Genomic DNA, 18,515 nt, shown 5'->3' on the forward strand with positions numbered 1-18,515 from the left:
TCACTTAAGCCTTTTTTCTTATGCTATTACAATATTTATTATATTCAACTAGACATAAGAATACTATTATAGCTCTATTCTATTCCATTAAATCAAATAATTGAACTACTGCTTATAGCTCTATTCCATTGCAATTCTATTCTATTCACCCAAACTAAACGTGGTGTAAGTCTATTTTTTTAAAATAAATGCCTAATTTAAAATTGACACATGGCAAAAAAAGAGGACAGAAAATATTATTTTCTCTTTTTTTATAAATATTTTTATTTTTTCTTGCTTTAGAACTAGATTGATGCTTGAATCAGTCAGACCACCAATTCTTGATTTGATCAATTTTTTCAATTCGATCAAATAAATTATTAAAAGTTCATAAAATAAAACTATTTAAAAAATAGAGAAAATCAGTTCAATTGTTTTTTTAGTTGGGTTTAATCGACCTGTATCAATTTGTTTTTTAATTGGCTCAACCCCTATCTTCGAACAATATCTTAATCGATTTGACCAAGCATTCTAATTTGGTTCTGACCAATGAAATAACTTTTTCGATCTTGTCAAGTTGAGCAAGCAAGCTATAAAGTTTGAAAATAAAATTAATAGCCAGCTTCTTCCCCTCAAGAGAGCAAATTTCGAGCATTATTGGTATTATCATACATTATAAAAGAGTAAGACAGAAAAAAAATAGAAAAAAAATAAAGAGAGAAATAATGTAAAAGAAAAGAGAAAATGAAAGAATTAAATATATTTTTTTTAAGTTTATATGACATGACAGATTATTATTGGCTGTAATTTTTATAATGGATATAACATTTTTGTGGAAAATAGGTAATAGAAGAATAATTTAGGTACCATTTTTGATAAAAAAAATTGAGGCACCCAAATGGAAAAAAATGCATAATTTAGATAATAATTTATATTTAAATAACACTTATGACAAAAAGAATGTTTAAGTAACAAGATACGGAAAAAGGATATTGTTTAAGTACAAATTTATTAGTTAAACCTTGAATAAAAATACACTTAAATTTATTTATTTATTTAATTTATTTTAAGACTATATTATTTTTTAAAGATTTTTAAAGATGCTCCACATCTACTTCATTCTCTTTTTTTATTAAAAAGATTGTTTGGGTTTATAGTATATGGATTTTGCTTGGTAAAGTGGAAAAAAAATTGGAAAAAAACTAGAGGGATGAAGAACATAATTTTTTTTTCTATAGATGTGTTTTATAGAAACGATAAGAAAAAACATTTAAAAAATACATAACTTTGAACCAACAGACTTCTTTCTTATTTCTTTCCTCTCGCCGTTTCAATTTGAAAGAATTAATTTATATACATTAAGATAAAAATGATCATATCTCCCGTTTGTTTTTTTTACTTTTTCTTCCCAACCAAGCACATTTAAAACTTATTTTCTTTCCACTTTTCCATTCTCTCTTCTCATCCCTCTATTTTTCCACTCAACTAATCCCACCCATAATATTTGATTTTTTAAATTTTTTAGATTTATAATATTTTTATATATTTTTGAAGCTATTTAAAACTTTGAATTTGTTTAAAGTAATGGAAAATGTTTTAAAAATAATTATAAAAAATGTAAAATATAATTTTTTTAATATCAAACATTATAATCATTAAACAGATTTTATAATTAAACTAATTATATCAAATTAAATAAAAAGATTAAAGCTCGGGACTAAAACTATAATAACCCAAAAATCCCTTTATAAAAAATAATTCTCCTTATCGCCATTGGTGGATAGTGAAGGAGGCGCCAAAACCAGTAACCTAATCTTCCGAAGTACCAACCGGATAAGGAACAACTCTGAGTTGAGATTTAAGGAATTCACCGTTATATCTTGTACCTTTTTGCAGTGCCTAAAGCCAGAAACAATAAAGAAAAAAAGTGTGAGCTTGTTATGGCAATAACAGTGGCTAACTGCTGCTTCTCCGCACTCAGCTCTACCTTCAAATCCCGTTATTGCCACTTACGTTTCGCTACTTCCCCTTCCCATTCGTACTTTGACGCCCGCTCTCTTAAAGCCACCAATAATAAGAAACGAGCTCTCAAAGGAAGCTCCTCGTCAGCATCTCCCCGTAAATCCAATGCTGAGGTAAGTCAAGTGATTTACCAAAGCTTGCAGCAAGGAAAGTAATTAACCATTTTGTATGTCATTGTGAAGTCGGATTTGGGAAGTTTTATGATTTAGGAGAATATATGGGTAACAATTTTAAATTATGGGAATAATTGGTGTTAGTATGGACCTTTTGTGTATCTTCTGTAGATTTCAAAGGAAATTTATACAGCGGGTCAAGTAGATCCTCTTTTAACTAATCTACTGGTGTAATATGTTTCATATTAAGAAAGATTATGTTTTTACAGAAGAAACTTCCGGGAAGATTGAAAGATGACAAGTCCGGTTTATATGCTGATGGAATTAGAGGTCAGGGGGACATGGGCCGTCCTCAATCAACAGGTTTTAAATCATTTGGTACGCAAAGAAAAGACAAGAAGGAGTTTCAGCTCGATTCAAGGGAGCAACAGGTACACTTGCAAAACCTATAGTTTGAGGGGAATTTGTTTTTGCCTTTAATAGTTGAACGTGAAGGCCTTTGACAGTCACAAGATTGGGTTATTTTATATTCATCCATTGCTTGGCTATTTACTAAAGCAGCAACCCCAAGGTTAAGCTAAACTTTTGCAGATGCAAAAAACCCCATTTCCAACCATTTATGACACCCGGGGTGTAATTGGTTAGCTTAACTTACTTCTCAAGAAACTTGGAGTTCATTATGACTCTCACTTTTAATTGTTCATGAGGCAGTATACAAAGTCACTTGACTCATACATGACACCCAATATCTATAATGAACAATGTGCTAATCTCAATAATGTTGGAAGCCCATGAAACTTTCTGTGAACTTTTTAATCCTTTATCTGGGATTGTTGTCATTTTTTTTTTCAAAATTTCTAGAAGTGTGCTTGCTAAAATTCTTAGCAAACTTTTCATAATATAAAAAATACTACTACATTAGTTTTCATCATCATTTGCCCACTCTTGTTTCTTTTGTGTACACTCAATTTGCTTTTGTGCAACACTTTATTTGTTATTCTCTGTTTCCATTTCATTTTCAGGTTGAACCAGGGAGTCTTCAGGATGCTAACTTTCTCAATGCTGTTGTGAAGGTTCGGAAATGATTAAAGCAAATATATATATATATGTTATGTTTGGAATGTTCAATCTGTTTAGTCTGTTAAACAGTAGAGTGCTTTATTGCCTCTATCATACTTAACATTTCTAATTGTTGCATATTTGAGCGCCTGCTGTGCATATCTAAACAGCATTTGTGTCTGTCCTTTTTTTAATGTAGATTCTGGTCATGTTTATTCTCTAGATGTATTAGAAACGTTTCTTGGTAAGTCATTATTTACAGAATCTATCTGCTATTTGTTTATGATAAGTCTCATATCTGATCTAGGTTTACTGCACTCATACCGCACCTGATTATTCCCTTCCTTGGCAAAAGCAACGACAATATACAAGCACCGGAAGGCAAGAGTCTAACCTGTTTCTGGTTCTGAGGCATATAGACAGCTTTTAAGAAAAAGATCTTAGCGGGTTCTCAAGCTTTTCTTATTCCAATCAAGTGGTTTTTCGTCTGTCATTCATCTTGTGTTGTATATTAGGTATTAAATTTCAATTTAGAGTTATATTCCCTTTTTGTAATCATGCAGCGCTTTCATGATTGGGGATGGGAAGCTCTTAACAAATGCACATTGCGTGGAACATGATACACAGGTATTCTATTCAAGTTCTGGAGTACATAATAGATGCTAAATTATCTATAAAACTTAGGGGATACAGTTGAATCATCACACAGCTGAATAATATAGCTTTTGAATTTGCTGGAGATATTATTACCAACTGTCAAAGTTTTTACTGTTTATGTGATCCTAGAAAGCCACATCTATCATTTCTTATTGATGAAATTAGAGATGAATACTCTAATGTATTGAGGAAAAAACTCTCTCAAAGTATATATTTCTTAGAAATATGTACAACTATATATACATGAAAATTGAATCAACTTAAGGAAAGAATATCTCTTAATTAGAATCTCTAAAAACCAGTTGTAATCTCTAAAGATACTAATTAATGCTATCAAATAATCAAAAGATTCTCAGCACTTATCCAACTTCAACATGTAAATGAGGCTACTATTTAATTTTAAGGGATATTTAGAATGATATTTGTTTGAAGATTCCAGATTTTAGGTTCTGAATTTACCAACCAGAAACAGGCCAGCTTTGGTTCCCTACCACTAAGAATATAAGCCATTTAGACACCATCTTTGGCATCCTTTCTGCTTTTGTGTTCTTATTTAAAATGTGAAAGAAGAATGGCATATGAGGGAAAGTGAAGATCATGTCTGGATTGATGTTCAGAGTTAATAATTTAGAATTCATTTATTTTTAGCTCCCAATTTGTTGGATTTGCATTGTGCTTTCATTCTGTGGATTTAGATGCATTTAATTTGGGATTTTTAAGGTATCTTTGTTCAGATAAGTTGTGTCATATGGACATCTTGACCTTGGTTGTCAGTTGAAGTACATAAAGTCATCAGGACTTGCATGTTAGCCATATCAGTTTTCTTTCAAATAACTTGGAGCTGGATCTTTTTTGTCATTATTTCTAGCCTGCTTTGATTGCATTTTACTGTTCTCTTCAGTTGGTTATTCATTCTCTTTGTTTTTGTCTTTTGTGACAACAGGTTAAAGTAAAGAGAAGAGGAGATGATACCAAATATGTAGCTAAGGTATTATTCCTAATAATTTTTTCATGATGTTTGATCAACAGCGGTGTCTTAAATTTTATTAGTGCCTTATTAGACATAAAATTTTTGAGATAAATTAATTGACTTATTTAGTTTTCTCATTGAATAATAATATACTACTTCAAATTAATATTTATTTAGGATACCCATTAGCGGGATAAGTATATCAAATGAATATTTCTGCATGGTAATGCACATCATTGGCAAGCAAGGTATCAGTTGAAAATATGACAAGGAATCATAAGATGTTCAGGTCATGAGTTGTGCTGCTTGTTCAACATTATTAAAGTCTTGCAGCTTAATATCATCTCATGATTTACTGAACAGGTTTTAGCCAGAGGTGTTGATTGTGATATAGCTTTGCTTTCAGTAGAGAGTGAGGAATTCTGGAAAGGAGCTAAGCCACTCCACTTGGGACACTTGCCGCGTCTTCAGGTTTTGAAGAGCCCTTCTACCTTTTTTGATCATAGATTATTCTCTCAATGCATTTTGCAATACCTCATGCTTCATCATGAATCTTAAAGACATTCCAATTGATTAATTACCTTGATGAAATTAGCAATTTTCAGATTCAGCAGAGGAACTATGATAAAATAATTCCAGTAGTCTTCAGTTTTTGTCTTTTTTTTTTGGGGGGGGGTTGGAGTGGGGGGGTTCAGTGATATGATCTGCTATCAATACAAAATGATTATAGCTGAATAATGAAAAGCCTAACGCCACACTAAGTAGTTACTCCATGTTTGATGGTCATGTAAGGTCATAATAAGCTGTGTGTACCTGTAATGTCTTTGTGAGAAATTCTACAGACCTGCCTGATCTGTATGAGGCATGAGATGAATTAGACACATGAAATCTTAGTAGCTCCACATGTCCTTCTTTCAACGTGACATTCAAAGTCCTTCATTGTTCAGCTTTATCCTAGTTAGATGAAAGAGTTTGAAGCTTTAATGACTCATGCTAGGATGGTTATGACAAATTTCTTTTTGAGCTGTTTCTGTTTCGTTTTGTTTATGGGCAGGATGCAGTAACTGTTGTGGGATATCCCCTAGGAGGAGACACCATTTCAGTGACAAAGGGTGTTGTTTCACGTATAGAGGTTTGGTTCACCCCTTCAAAGTGATAATGACAAGCATCCATCAAATCTTGCCTTGCCATATAACAACTTTGATGTCCATATCCATTTTTTCCTTTTTCTTGACAATATGGTAAATAGATTACTGTATATAATTTGCTTTCTGAAATTCTTATACTTCAGGTCACATCATATGCCCATGGCTCATCTGATTTGTTGGGCATTCAAATTGATGCAGCAATAAATCCTGGTCAGTAAGTCATTGAAGTTTGTATACCTAAGCCTTTCATCATCTCCCTTTTTGAAAGGTGTTATCCATATCATTGTGATAGTCATTGCTTATACTTGGTAGATTTTAGGTAATAGTGGTGGTCCTGCATTCAATGAGCAGGGAGAGTGCATTGGGGTTGCATTTCAGGTACATCTTCTGTGTCAATTTTGATTGACTTTCAAAATTTTGGAATTATGCCAAAATATGTCATCAAATGCTTCTTTTTAAAAAAAAAAAATGGTTTAGTACTATTTATGTTTTCTTTGTTTTCATGATGCCACTGCCTTCCATTTTTCCCTTTTGAGTTGTCTCAAAATGTTTTTGATGACTAGAACAAGAATTAACTGTTTGTTTATGGTGTTGTACTCTTAGTTGAATTAGTTATTAAAGTAACTGACAATAGTTAGTGACAAAATGTATCTACTATGTAAAAGCAAAAAGCACTCCTTAAAACTGTAAATATGTCTGAGGAATAACATTATGTGACAAGGGGTGATAGTACTTCTATTACTTGCGTCCTTTAAAATTTTGACATGTTTGGCCCTATTTTAATTTACCAACTTTTGTTCTTTTCTTCACATGTTTTTGCTTCTGCTATGTTTAGTCCCTCATAATCTTTCCATCCCCTACCATTTATTAAATTATGCATTAACGGGAGACTTCCTTTAGGTTTACAGATCCGAGGAAGCTGAAAATATTGGCTATGTCATACCAACTACGGTGGTATCTCATTTTCTAAATGACTATGAGAGAAATGGAAAATATACAGGTTAGAGTCTGGTCCTAACTTATACTTTTGGTGCTTCCGTGAGTATGTGAAATATGTATTATGCTTGCATATAAATCTGTGTAAATATATTTGGAGTTTGATAACTAGTGCATTAGGTACCCTCTTCTCTTTCACAGTATTGCACAGGGTTCATCATTTTTGTTATTGTTAATTTATGATACAAATTCATTCCTGTAGCTTCAGTATATCTGTTCATATCCTTCCAAGTTGATACATAAAGTTCTTAGTGTAAGTCCAATGGTTCATGTTATTTCCTTCCAAAGTACACTACTTGGAGCTACAATTAGATTTTTGCAACAGTTTCTATGTCCTCATCACATAACTGCATGATGAACAAAGTATATCTTAACAGAGTGCAATGCTTTAAAATGAATCTAGCCACTTGCTCCGAACAAGCCATATCTTGTAGCCTGCCAGTTGCTTGAATTAACCATTATGCTAAATATTATTTTTCAATTGTTGACTATCATTCTGTTACTGATTTGTGATTCACACCTAGTAATCAATGATGAATATCAAAGCTACGTGGTATTTTTTTCAAAAGTAAAATAAACAAATGAAGCCATTTGTTGAGTTCCAGGTTTCCCTTGCCTTGGTGTATTGCTGCAGAAGTTGGAGAATCCAGCGCTACGTGCGTGCTTACAAGTACAGTCTAATGAGGTACTTATGCTACAATTGACTCAGCATATAAAGCATAATGCACAAATGCACTTGTACACATATTTCTAATGTTTTTCCAATATAAAATTTGACTTCCACAGGGGGTGCTTGTTCGAAGAGTTGAACCTACTTCGGATGCGAATAATGTTTTAAAGCAGGTATGCTGACAATGTTCACAAGTATGAAAGCATGTTGCACCTTTAGTTCTATTTTATTGTTCATCTCAGTTTTTTGTGCTCAAACCATGAATGGGTGAGAATTTGATTGTTATTTGTTTCAAGTTGTTGTCATGAGAGTCCGATTTCCTCACAGATTGATGAAATTAAAGATGAATACTCTAATATATTGAAGAAAATCTCACTCAAAAACTATATATTTCTCAAAAATTTGTACGGATATATATACATGAAGCATCGAATCATGTAAGGAAAGAATATCTCTAATTAGAATCTCTAAAAATCAGCTATAATCCCTAAAGATTAGCTATTCAATGCTGTCAAATAAATCAAAGATTCTCAATACTTCCCCTCAAGTTGGTGAGTAGATGTCTTGCGTGCCCAACTTGCAAAGAAGATTATGGTAAGTCTTATAGCTAAGCCTTTTAGTAAAAACATCAACCAACTGTTTTTTCGGATACTAGATAAGATAGATTTAAGACACCATTGGTTACTTTTTCCTTGATAAAATGACGATCCATTTCAATGTGCTTGGTCTTATTGTGCTGCATTGGATTTTGAGTTATGCTGATGGTCGCTTTGTTTTCACAGTACAGGGTTGATCCATTTTCATTCAACATCTTTAGCTCTTCCAATACCTTTTGCAGCCATAAAAGCTCACAAACACCTTGAGCCATGACCTTATATTCAGCCTCTGCACTTGATAGAGCAACAACAATTTGTTTCTAGTGACTAAGTTTCCTCCACAAGAGTACAATAACCCGTTATAGACCTTCTATTCAGGGGCGTAGCCAGGGGGGGCTGGCATGGGCCCCGGCCCCCCCTAAAATGTAAAATTGCATTTTAGGCCCTTAGATTTTTTTTAAAATTTTAAATTAGTAAAGGTAAAATTTCACTTTTGCCCCCCGTAAAATTATAAAAATTTGATTTAATCATTTACAAATTATAAAGATATAAACTATAAAAAATTAAAATTTCATCCGGCCCCTCCTAAAAAAATTTTCTAGCTTCGCCCCTGCTTCTATTATCAAGAGAGTCAGCCCAATCATTTGTAAATACTTCTATCTTGAGATGACTATTTTTGGAGAAGAGAATACCTTTGCCCGGTGCAGACTTCAAATAGCACAAAATTCTCAATAAGGCCTGCATATAGGCTTCACAAAGATCATGCATAAACTGACTTACCAAACTAACTGCATAGGCTATATCAGGTTGAGTATGAGTGAGATAAATCAATCGTCCGACGCGTGTTTGATATCTCCCTTTATCCACCATTGCATCGATCCTTGCTTGTAACTTGTGATTACTCTCAATAGGTGATTTTGCTAGTTTGCAACCCAACATGCCAGTCTTTGTCAGAAGATCTAAGACATACTTTCTTTGAGAAATAAAGATTTCCTCTTTCGATCTGGCCACTTCTATTCCAAGGAAATATTGTAACTTTACCAAGTCTTTGATTTTGAATTCTTGAGCCAATTGTTTCTTAAGCCAAGCCATTTCTTTCCTGTCGGCTCCTGTCATAATTATGTTATCAACATAGAGTATAAGGAGAGTTATCTTATGCTTGTGATGTTTTATAAAGAGGGTATAATCAACATTACTTTGTCGATAGTCAAACAACACCATAGCCTTACCAAATTTGTCAAACCAGGTTTTGGGAGATTGCTTTAGTCCATATAGGGCCTTTTTCAATCTACACACCTTCCATTTTGTATCTTTGACCTCGAATCCTGGAGAAACTTTCATATACACTTCTTTTTCCAGGTCTTCATGTAAGAAGGCATTCTTTACATCAAACCACTACAAGTCCCAGTCAAGATTTGCTGTACATCATAAAAGGATCCTAATCGTGTTCAATTTATCAACAGGAGCAAATGTTTCCTGATAATTCATTCCATATGTCTGAGTGAATCATTGTGCTACTAATTTGACTTTGAGTCTTTCAATTGAACCATCAACCTTATACTTTATTGTAAACACTTATTTGCAACTAACCATTTTCTGCCCTTCAAAAGAATTAGCCGATTCCCATGTCTCATTTTTTGCTAAAGCTCACATGTCTATCATAGCCTTCTTTCATCTTTGATCAGTGATGGCTTCTCTCCAATCCTGTGGAACAGACAGAGAGAACAAGGACAAAGCAAAAACTCTATAGGATGGGGATAAAGAATCATAAGAGATAAAGTCAAAGATAGGATGTAAAGTGCAAATTCTAACACCTTTTCGTTGGGTTATTGGTAATTCTAAATCAGTAGCAAATTCAGGTAAAGAAGACTGATTTGACAGTGAAGAATCAGGGCACAGAGTAGATTGTATGATGACATCTTTTTTCTTGCCTTTTCTAGTGTATGTTCTTAAATCAGGCCTATCCAACAACCGTCCACTAGTGTTCTCTTGAACCAAAGTCTCTGTTGGAACTCAAATTTCCCTCGGAAGAGTAACAGAGCAAGGTGTCATCTTTTCATTTTCAATAGCTTTCTCTTGAAGAGATGGTTGTGATGAAGAAAAATAAGGTTCATCCTCACGACATGTTACATCCATACATAATATTTTCTAGATGGCAGATGATAACATTTCTAACCTTTTTGTGTGAGAGTATATTAAATGAAAACACATTTGACTGCTAGAGGATCCAGTTTGCTCCCATGTCAAAGATGGACAAAGCAAACACAACCAAATACCTTCAGTGAAACTGAGTAATTCGTGTTGCCCTGTAAGATTTCTATGGGACTTATAAAATTAAGGACTCGAAGAGGCATTCGATTAATGAGATAAGCAGCAACCAAAATCGCATCCCCCCAATAAGGCTTTGGGAGGTTCATAGTGAACATAAGTGATCTAGCAACCTCCAAGCGATGTTGATTTTTCCTTTCGGCAACACCATTCTGAGTACTTGTATCGGGACAATTGGTCTGATGTCGAATCCCATATGATTCTAAATAATCATTAAAGTTATACTCAATTGCATTATTAGTTCTCAAAATTTTAACTTTAGCATCAAACTGAGTAGTAATCAATTTACGAAAAGAACGAAAACATGAGAAAACATTACTTTTGGACTTTAATAGAAAAATCCATGTCACCAACAGTCAATAAATGTAACAAACCAACGATTACTAGATAAAGAAGTAAGGCGAGTAGGGCCCCAAACATCAGAATGAATAATCTCAAAAGGAACAGTACTTCATTATTACATAAATGATAACTTTTTCTTATTTTCTTAGCAAACTCACATGCATCACAAACTAAAGGATCCAACTTAGTTATTGAAAACAAAGTAGGAAACATCTTGGCAAGAACAGTAAAAGATGGATGTCCTAATCGATTATGTCATTGAATTATCTTTTGGTTGACATTTTTTTTTCTCCAAATAAGACTTGAGACATACTGGACGATCGATCCAGAAGATATAAGCCATCACACAATTTACCACTGCCAATTGTCTTCCTTGATTATAATTTAAGGCTTTAGTGATAGAACTAACAAATAAAAGGTTAACCGAAAATTTAAGGACATTGAGGACAGAGGAGAAAATGATATTAGGAGTACAAACAACAGAACCTATTCCAGAGACGAAGGTAAAGGAGCCATGGGCTATTCGCACACTATCTTTAGATGGACAACTAGTACGGTTAAATAAGTTTTTGTTTGACCCTGTCAAGTCTATTCGCACCGGAATCAATAATCCAAGATTCAAAAATAGATGGAGCATTTAAAACAGTACTTGATTTCACATGATTAGACTTAGCACCCGAGGTAGAGTCCAATTGAGAAAAGAGACGTTGGAGATGTTAAATCTCGTTTGAGGAAAAACTCTCAGCAAAAGTGGACTTGTCCTTTGTTGTCACAGAATTTGACAAATTTGCCTGAGACCAAGAATGTAGCACCCCAAACCCGGCCCAGACGTTAAGGCCGAATCCGACGTGCCACATTGAAGTCAAAAACCCGTGTTCCCTTTTTAGTGTTTTAAAAAGCCGACTTTTGTCAAACTAACTAAGTGAATGGAAGCTGGGCACCAGGTAGGTATCCATAACAGAGGAGGTGAGCCATGAAGGCTGCTTAAGTACCAAGCTCTCCGATTGGATCCAATCTTAGACATGCCCACATCCATTGCCACACTTGGTTATAATAAGTTGAAATTTCTTTGAGTGATTATCTTTGGTAAATCGAATATTCGTGACGTCGTGTTATTTAAAAAAAAAATCAAGTATCGTTTTGAAATCACGCCCTAAGTCTAGCCCATTTGAATTAGTATCCATCAATTTAAAGTTGTTTAAAATAATATAATCCCAGAAAATCAAAGAAGAAAATAAAGTTAAAATGGCCTTATTACAACCCAAAAATTAAATAGTAATTAAAAATAACTTAAGAAAATCAGTCTCTTTTTCAAACCCAAAAGTATTCACCATGGCCACTCTGAATCCCATCCGGCTCCAAGTCACCCACATCAAGGCTCACCTGCAAGGTTAAAGAAGGGGTGAGTTTGGAGAAACTCAGTGTGTAAGGAAAACCCATTCAAAGCCCAAGTCAACTCAAGCCCATTGGACCTAAGCCCATTCAGGTAATAGTGGTATTGGGCCAGAGCCTTTTTCAGATTACAATAAATTGGACCTTAGCCCCTTATTCAGATAACAGTATGTCCCATAGGCCCATTTCAAAATACATGCAACATCAGCAAACATATGCAAGCCCATTTGGGGAGACTACTCAACCCACCAACCACTACACTCCACCCGTACCAGCCATACACTCCATGTGGGGAATAGCTCAACCCACCCAGCCCAACACTCTACAGTTGCAGCCTTGCTGCTCAGTTAACAGTAAATTGAGGCAAAGCCTCCAGTACGTGGACAAGCCACTTTCAGTACTTCCTCCGTCAATATCCCAATCCTATGCATCAGATAATAACATGGCATGCAGTAAATAACAACAGTCAAACATGCATTTAGGTCAATTTAACCCTAGGAGTATTTCGGTAATTCATCTCCTAGGGGTAAAATTATAATTTTTTCACTTTTAAAGGTATTTCAGTAATTTATCTATTTTAGGGTTTTTCATGCATATTCCTACCTTTCACGTACTAACAGAATCACTACTGAGGGTTCTTACCGAATTGGACCCGTTGGCCCATCATTCCAATTTTGGCTCATTAAGCTCAAAAATATCGAGGGCACAGAAATCATGCACTTTGCAGTCCAAACATTGCAGCTTACCAAAAACATTAATCGATTTACCTCACGAGCATTCGCACACTCACAAATCTACAAAATACCGGTTTTCGGTATTTCGGCTTTTCGTCTTTTGTCGATCTAGACTAAGAAAGAGGGTGTTAGTTACACACCTGTTTGCGACGATATGCTGACGAGATCCACACACGAACCGCCTACAATTGGATTACTAACACGTTAATCTAACTATTCAAATACAAACTACGTATTAACCCCTTACAATATTCGGCCAACCACACCTACAGGTCATAGTAAGCTTATAAGAAATTAATAAGCAATTCATTAACAAATTTTTGTCAATGTTTACCACAGAATCATAATTTCACTGCAAGCTGTCTTCCTGAGCAACAATCACTAAATCATTTATAACTGGAGCTACGAAACTCCAAATCAAGTGCCGTTAATTTTTCCTGAAAATAGACTCATATATCTTTTATCCATAAAATTTTCAGAATTTTTGGTTTAACCAATCAATACCAGATTTTTCTCAAAGTTTCCCATGTTTCACTGTTTGACTAATCTGACCACTCTTCATTACGAATCAAATTTCTCATTGTACAGAATTCAAAATATGTTCTTGTTTATTTCATTTGAAACTAGATTCATTAATCTTTAATTACATAATTTATGCAGCTTCTAACTCATCTCCCACAATTTATGGTGATTTTCCAAAGTCACGTTACTGCTGCTGTCCCAAGTAGATTTATTACCAAATCACTTTTTCAAACCTAACTTGCATGCTTGTTATTTAAATATGAATATCACCAATCAATCATCACATATCTATGATTTTACTTAAGTATAATCTCCATTTCATCATTTTAAAGCACAACATGTTAGCCGATTTTTTCCCTTAGCATCTAAGGCATATGCATGCTCATTTGTTTAGCTCAACTTCACCTATCTTCTATTTTTCATCAAAAGAACATGAAACAATAACCATTTCATTCATTTTAATTCATGACTAAATGCTCACAACACAACTAAAAACCAAAATATGCTTCAAGAGTTAAGGTAGAATCAAGAAGAACTCATGAACATCAAGATAGAAGTAAACTACCATGAACTTACCTTCAATTTCCTTCCCCAAGTGACCGAACATTCAAGAGCTTTCTCCTCTCCTTTCTCTTCTCTAACTTTCGGCTATGATGAACAAAGATGGACAAAACTTTGTTCTTTTCACCCCTTTTTCTTTTAATAAAATTTCATATTTCATCCTTTTAATTCTTTAATACAAAAGACATGAAATGCCCATCGTGGAACATTTACCTAAACCATTATCATGGAACATTTACCTAACCCATTATCATGGAATATTTACCTAATCCATTATCATGGAACATTTACCTAACCTATTATCAATTTGTACCATGAATTATGGATATCAAGTGCTCATATTGTCTACAACAACATGATGGCTAGCCACTTCATGTAAAATGGGAGGTTTGTCATGCAAATCCTCCTATTTTGCACTCCTATTTATTTGGCCACTTCAATTTAGCCTATAGCATTTTCAAATATTTTCACATAGGTTCTATTTCATAATTTCACCCTTTTTTTTTATGGAACAAAAATTAACTAAAATTGCCGGGTTCTATCTTAAGCTTGGGCCTTCTAAAGGCCCACTAACATAATTAAACCTATGCCAACATTCACAGAATTTCCGAAAATTGGGGCGTTACAAAGAATTACCCCCTCGCTTTCCAGCACGAATTTTTAGTGTGCCAACGCTTACCCCAGTAGTCACACGTCAAGTGATCCTTGTTAGACTTACCACCCGATGGACCATCCTGATTAGCAATGAGACCAGCTTTCCCAGTAGGTGTATTATAGAGCATAACAACATGTCGATTCTCCTTCTGTTGTACATAAGAGTATGCCTCATGGAGAGAAGGGAATGGAGTCTTGCCAATAACTTGAACCCGAATCTAATCATACTCAGTATTCAACCCAGCCAAGAAATCAAAAACTCTCTCCTCCATCTTCTGAAATTTCCCGGCATCACTAGTACAAGTCACCTGAAAATTTTAATAATAATCAAGTTCCTTCCACAAGCCACTTAATTCAGCAAAATATTGAGAAATCGTTAGCTCCCCCTGTTTTGTACTAGGGACTTTATGACGAATCTCAAAAATTTACGCATCATTCCCAATACGAGAGTAGATAAGAGCGGCAACATTCCAAATCTTTTTCGCAGTATCAAGTAGCAAATAAATTTTGGAAATATGGGGTTGCATAGAATTGATAAGCCATGCCATAACAAGAGAGTTCGTTGAATCCCATTGACTAAAAGTTGAATCAGTGAGTTCAAGTTTCGACATGGTACTGGTAATATATCCCTGCAATCCACGAGCCTTGATAAACAAGTAGGACCTTGACCAAGCAAAGTAATTATGTCCATCAAGCTTCACAGGACTAATTTGCAACTAGGGATTATCGGTTGGAATCACGAGCTTTTCGTCCTTTTGACATAATGTTGAAAACAACAACTAATACCCAAAAAATCTGCTTGGAAAATTTATAACAAAAACCACTCTAAAAAAAACACAAAAGAGATCCCACATAAAAAATTTAATCGAAATACACCACCAGTTAGAGGAGAATGACCGGAAAGGAGCAGAGAGCATTGCGACAGCATTGGAAAAACACGACTGCAGCAGGTAAAGGCTACGCACAGCGCGTGAAACAAAGAGGTAGAACCTTGTGACGACGCGTGAGGCCCACGCATGGGTCTTCTGGTCATCGGACTCTAGGGTTTCACTGACGAGTGGATTCCGTCTCCAATGGTAGGGGTGGTGAGAGAGAAAACAAAAGCTAGGGTGGAAAGTACCAATTTAGTGTTTCTAGGGTTTTTGGAACAAAACTTTGAAAATTAGAAAAAAAAATTATCCAAAAAACTCACTCAAAAACTATATATTTCTCAGAAATATGTACAGATATATATACATGAAGCATTGAATCATGTAAAGAAAAAATATCTCTAATTTGAATCTCTAAAAATCAGCTATAACCCCTAAAGATTAGCCATTCAATGCTGTCAAATAAATCAAAGATTTTCAACACAGAAATATATACAGATATAACAGAAGCTTAATGATAAGGATTTCTTTGGCCTTTTTTAGACATTGTGTGTACTTGTATGTTATGAAGATAAATTTTATTTTACATCAATCTTTCCAGGGCGACGTGATTGTCAGTTTTGACGATGTTCATGTGGGTTCTGAAGGAACAGTTCCTTTCAGATCAAATGAGCGCATTGCATTCCGCTATCTCATCAGTCAGAAGTAATGGTCCCTTGTTCTCTATAAAATATCTCATAAAAAGCTGCATGTCATGTTTTCTACTCATTTTAGCAGTTTAAGCAATATATTGCAGAATAAACATTCTTATATCATCTTATCCCTTCTTTTCTTTAAGCATTCATTCTATATTCCTCTAATATAAGCTAGTCTGGTATCCAATTTAAGCTCTCTTACAGATTTGCAGGTGATGTAGCAGAGCTTGGTATTATTAGAGCAGGCAAATTAATGAAAGTTCAAGTAGCGTTAAATCCAAGAGTACATTTGGTATGCAATAAAAGTTTTGGCTCTGAACTGAAACATACAGCTCCAGAATGTCTGTTACATTTGCTTTCATTTTAGAGCTAATGATTTAGATCCTTTTGTGTTTGGTATTCTAGGTTCCCTATCATATTGATGGAGGTCAACCTTCATATCTAATTATTGCTGGTTTGGTGTTTACCCCACTTTCAGAACCATTAATAGAGTAAGTGTGGAGTAACTCGGACTGTTTATTCAATTTTTTGATGATTGGATTTAAAAGGATATTAAGGCTGCTCGTGAATTTCATGTCCGATTTTCAGGGAGGAGTGCGAAGAGTCAATAGGAGTAAGTTAGGGAACTTGTGAAGCATGATACTGAATACAGTGCATGTTGATATCAGTGTTTTTGAGGTTTGACATTTAATTTTTTTCATTCTTCTTCTTAGTTGAAACTGCTAGCTAAGGCACGATACTCTCTGGCAAGATTCAAAGAGGAACAGATTGTAATCTTATCACAGGTATGCTGCTTATAATAATATTTCGTTTGATATTGATAGCTAAGGCAAACTCTCCTTCTACATGTGTTATAAAGATCAAAGGTTTTCTCAGTGGTTAGAAATTGGAGGTTCTAGTTCAAATTTGGAATAGGGCTATCTCTTGTCATAACCATACTTCTAGATTAACCTTCTAATCTGGGAGTAACCAAACTGCTATTTAAAACTATTGACTTCATCTGCGTATCATAAAGCATGGCTTTTCTTTAAAGAAAAGTTCAAAACTGTATTTCGGTGCATGGGATCTCACTTGTTTATCTTGTCTTTGATAGGTCTTGGCAAATGAAGTGAACATTGGATATGAGGACATGAGCAACCAGCAGGTTCAGTTTTGTATATCCTCCTACCATTTATATCTTCCAATTTATTCGCCTGTGCTAAAAGTAAAAGTTTCAGGTTTTGAAGTTTAATGGAACTCGAATAAAAAACATTCGTCACCTGGCACACCTTGTTACTTGTAAGTCCTAACACCCAACCAATTGTCGTCATCATCATCATCATTCATCTTTTTGTTAAATAGTTCTGATGGCAACCTGTATTCTTGGTCAGGTTGCCAAGACAAGTATCTGGTTTTCGAATTTGAAGACAATTACCTAGCTGTTCTGGAGAGGGAAGCAGCAATGGCCGCCTCATCTCGCATTCTCAAAGATTATGGTATTCCATCTGAAAGATCTGATGATCTTTTAGAACCGTATGTTGAATCACTTGGAGACAACCAAGCGATAGAGCAGGACTTTGGGGAGAGTCCCGTTTCGAATTTGGAGATAGGCTTTGATGGACTCCTTTGGGCTTAATTATTAACGATTGTGAATTGAGTTCGACAAAAGGTCAGGGGATAAAAGAAAATCATCACTCGGAAATTATGGTCGGTTTTGCGAGCAGCTTCAGTTCGCCTTTGCCAAGTCAAAGTTTCAGAGTAGCTTATGATGCTGATTTCCATGGAGCCCTTAGCAGAATAACAGAGTGCCATATCTTCCTTCCTTTAACCCTGTACTTTGGGTTATCCCATTTTTCTAAAAAAAAAAAAAGAAAAGAATTTGGTTGTAACAGTTTTCCAGAATTCTTGAATGATTAAAGGGAGAATAATAGCATGGTAGCATGCACAAAATCAAAATTAGGCTGCATTTAAACGTCGAGAGAGCATTTGATGTAAATTTTTTAAACAATATAGGTGAATTGCTCGGCTAAATGGTTAATACATTCTATCATTATTTACTGATGCTTCTATTAGCAAAAATAACTTGGAATAAGCATTTCTTATTAGATCCGTACATGAATCGAATTTGAGCAATTTTTTCTTTTATATCTCGAGTCTGCTTTGCTTAAATTCAACTAAATTCATCAGGTGCTAATTGCAGAACGTATAGCAACCGAAGAATTAGAAACT

At 34.6% G+C, this 18,515-nt stretch overlaps 1 protein-coding gene across 1 annotated transcript; it reads left to right on the top strand.

Moving 5' to 3' along the window:
* Window positions 1-1,748: 1,748 nt before the first annotated feature.
* Window positions 1,749-18,343, top strand: LOC107930128 (protease Do-like 2, chloroplastic). Its single transcript, XM_016861702.2, has 21 exons — window positions 1,749-2,114; window positions 2,384-2,545; window positions 3,137-3,187; window positions 3,481-3,554; window positions 3,737-3,800; window positions 4,774-4,818; window positions 5,164-5,271; window positions 5,855-5,932; window positions 6,092-6,158; window positions 6,268-6,326; window positions 6,849-6,948; window positions 7,550-7,629; window positions 7,731-7,787; window positions 16,214-16,317; window positions 16,512-16,599; window positions 16,713-16,798; window positions 16,896-16,920; window positions 17,021-17,092; window positions 17,401-17,451; window positions 17,525-17,585; window positions 17,678-18,343. The coding sequence occupies exons 1-21, from the start codon at window positions 1,920-1,922 to the stop codon at window positions 17,920-17,922; spliced, it is 1,872 nt and encodes a 623-aa protein (XP_016717191.2). The 5' UTR covers window positions 1,749-1,919; the 3' UTR covers window positions 17,923-18,343.
* Window positions 18,344-18,515: the final 172 nt, after the last annotated feature.

This window comes from Gossypium hirsutum, chromosome A12 (assembly GCF_007990345.1).
Source record: "Gossypium hirsutum isolate 1008001.06 chromosome A12, Gossypium_hirsutum_v2.1, whole genome shotgun sequence".
Classification (NCBI taxonomy): domain Eukaryota; kingdom Viridiplantae; phylum Streptophyta; class Magnoliopsida; order Malvales; family Malvaceae; genus Gossypium; species Gossypium hirsutum.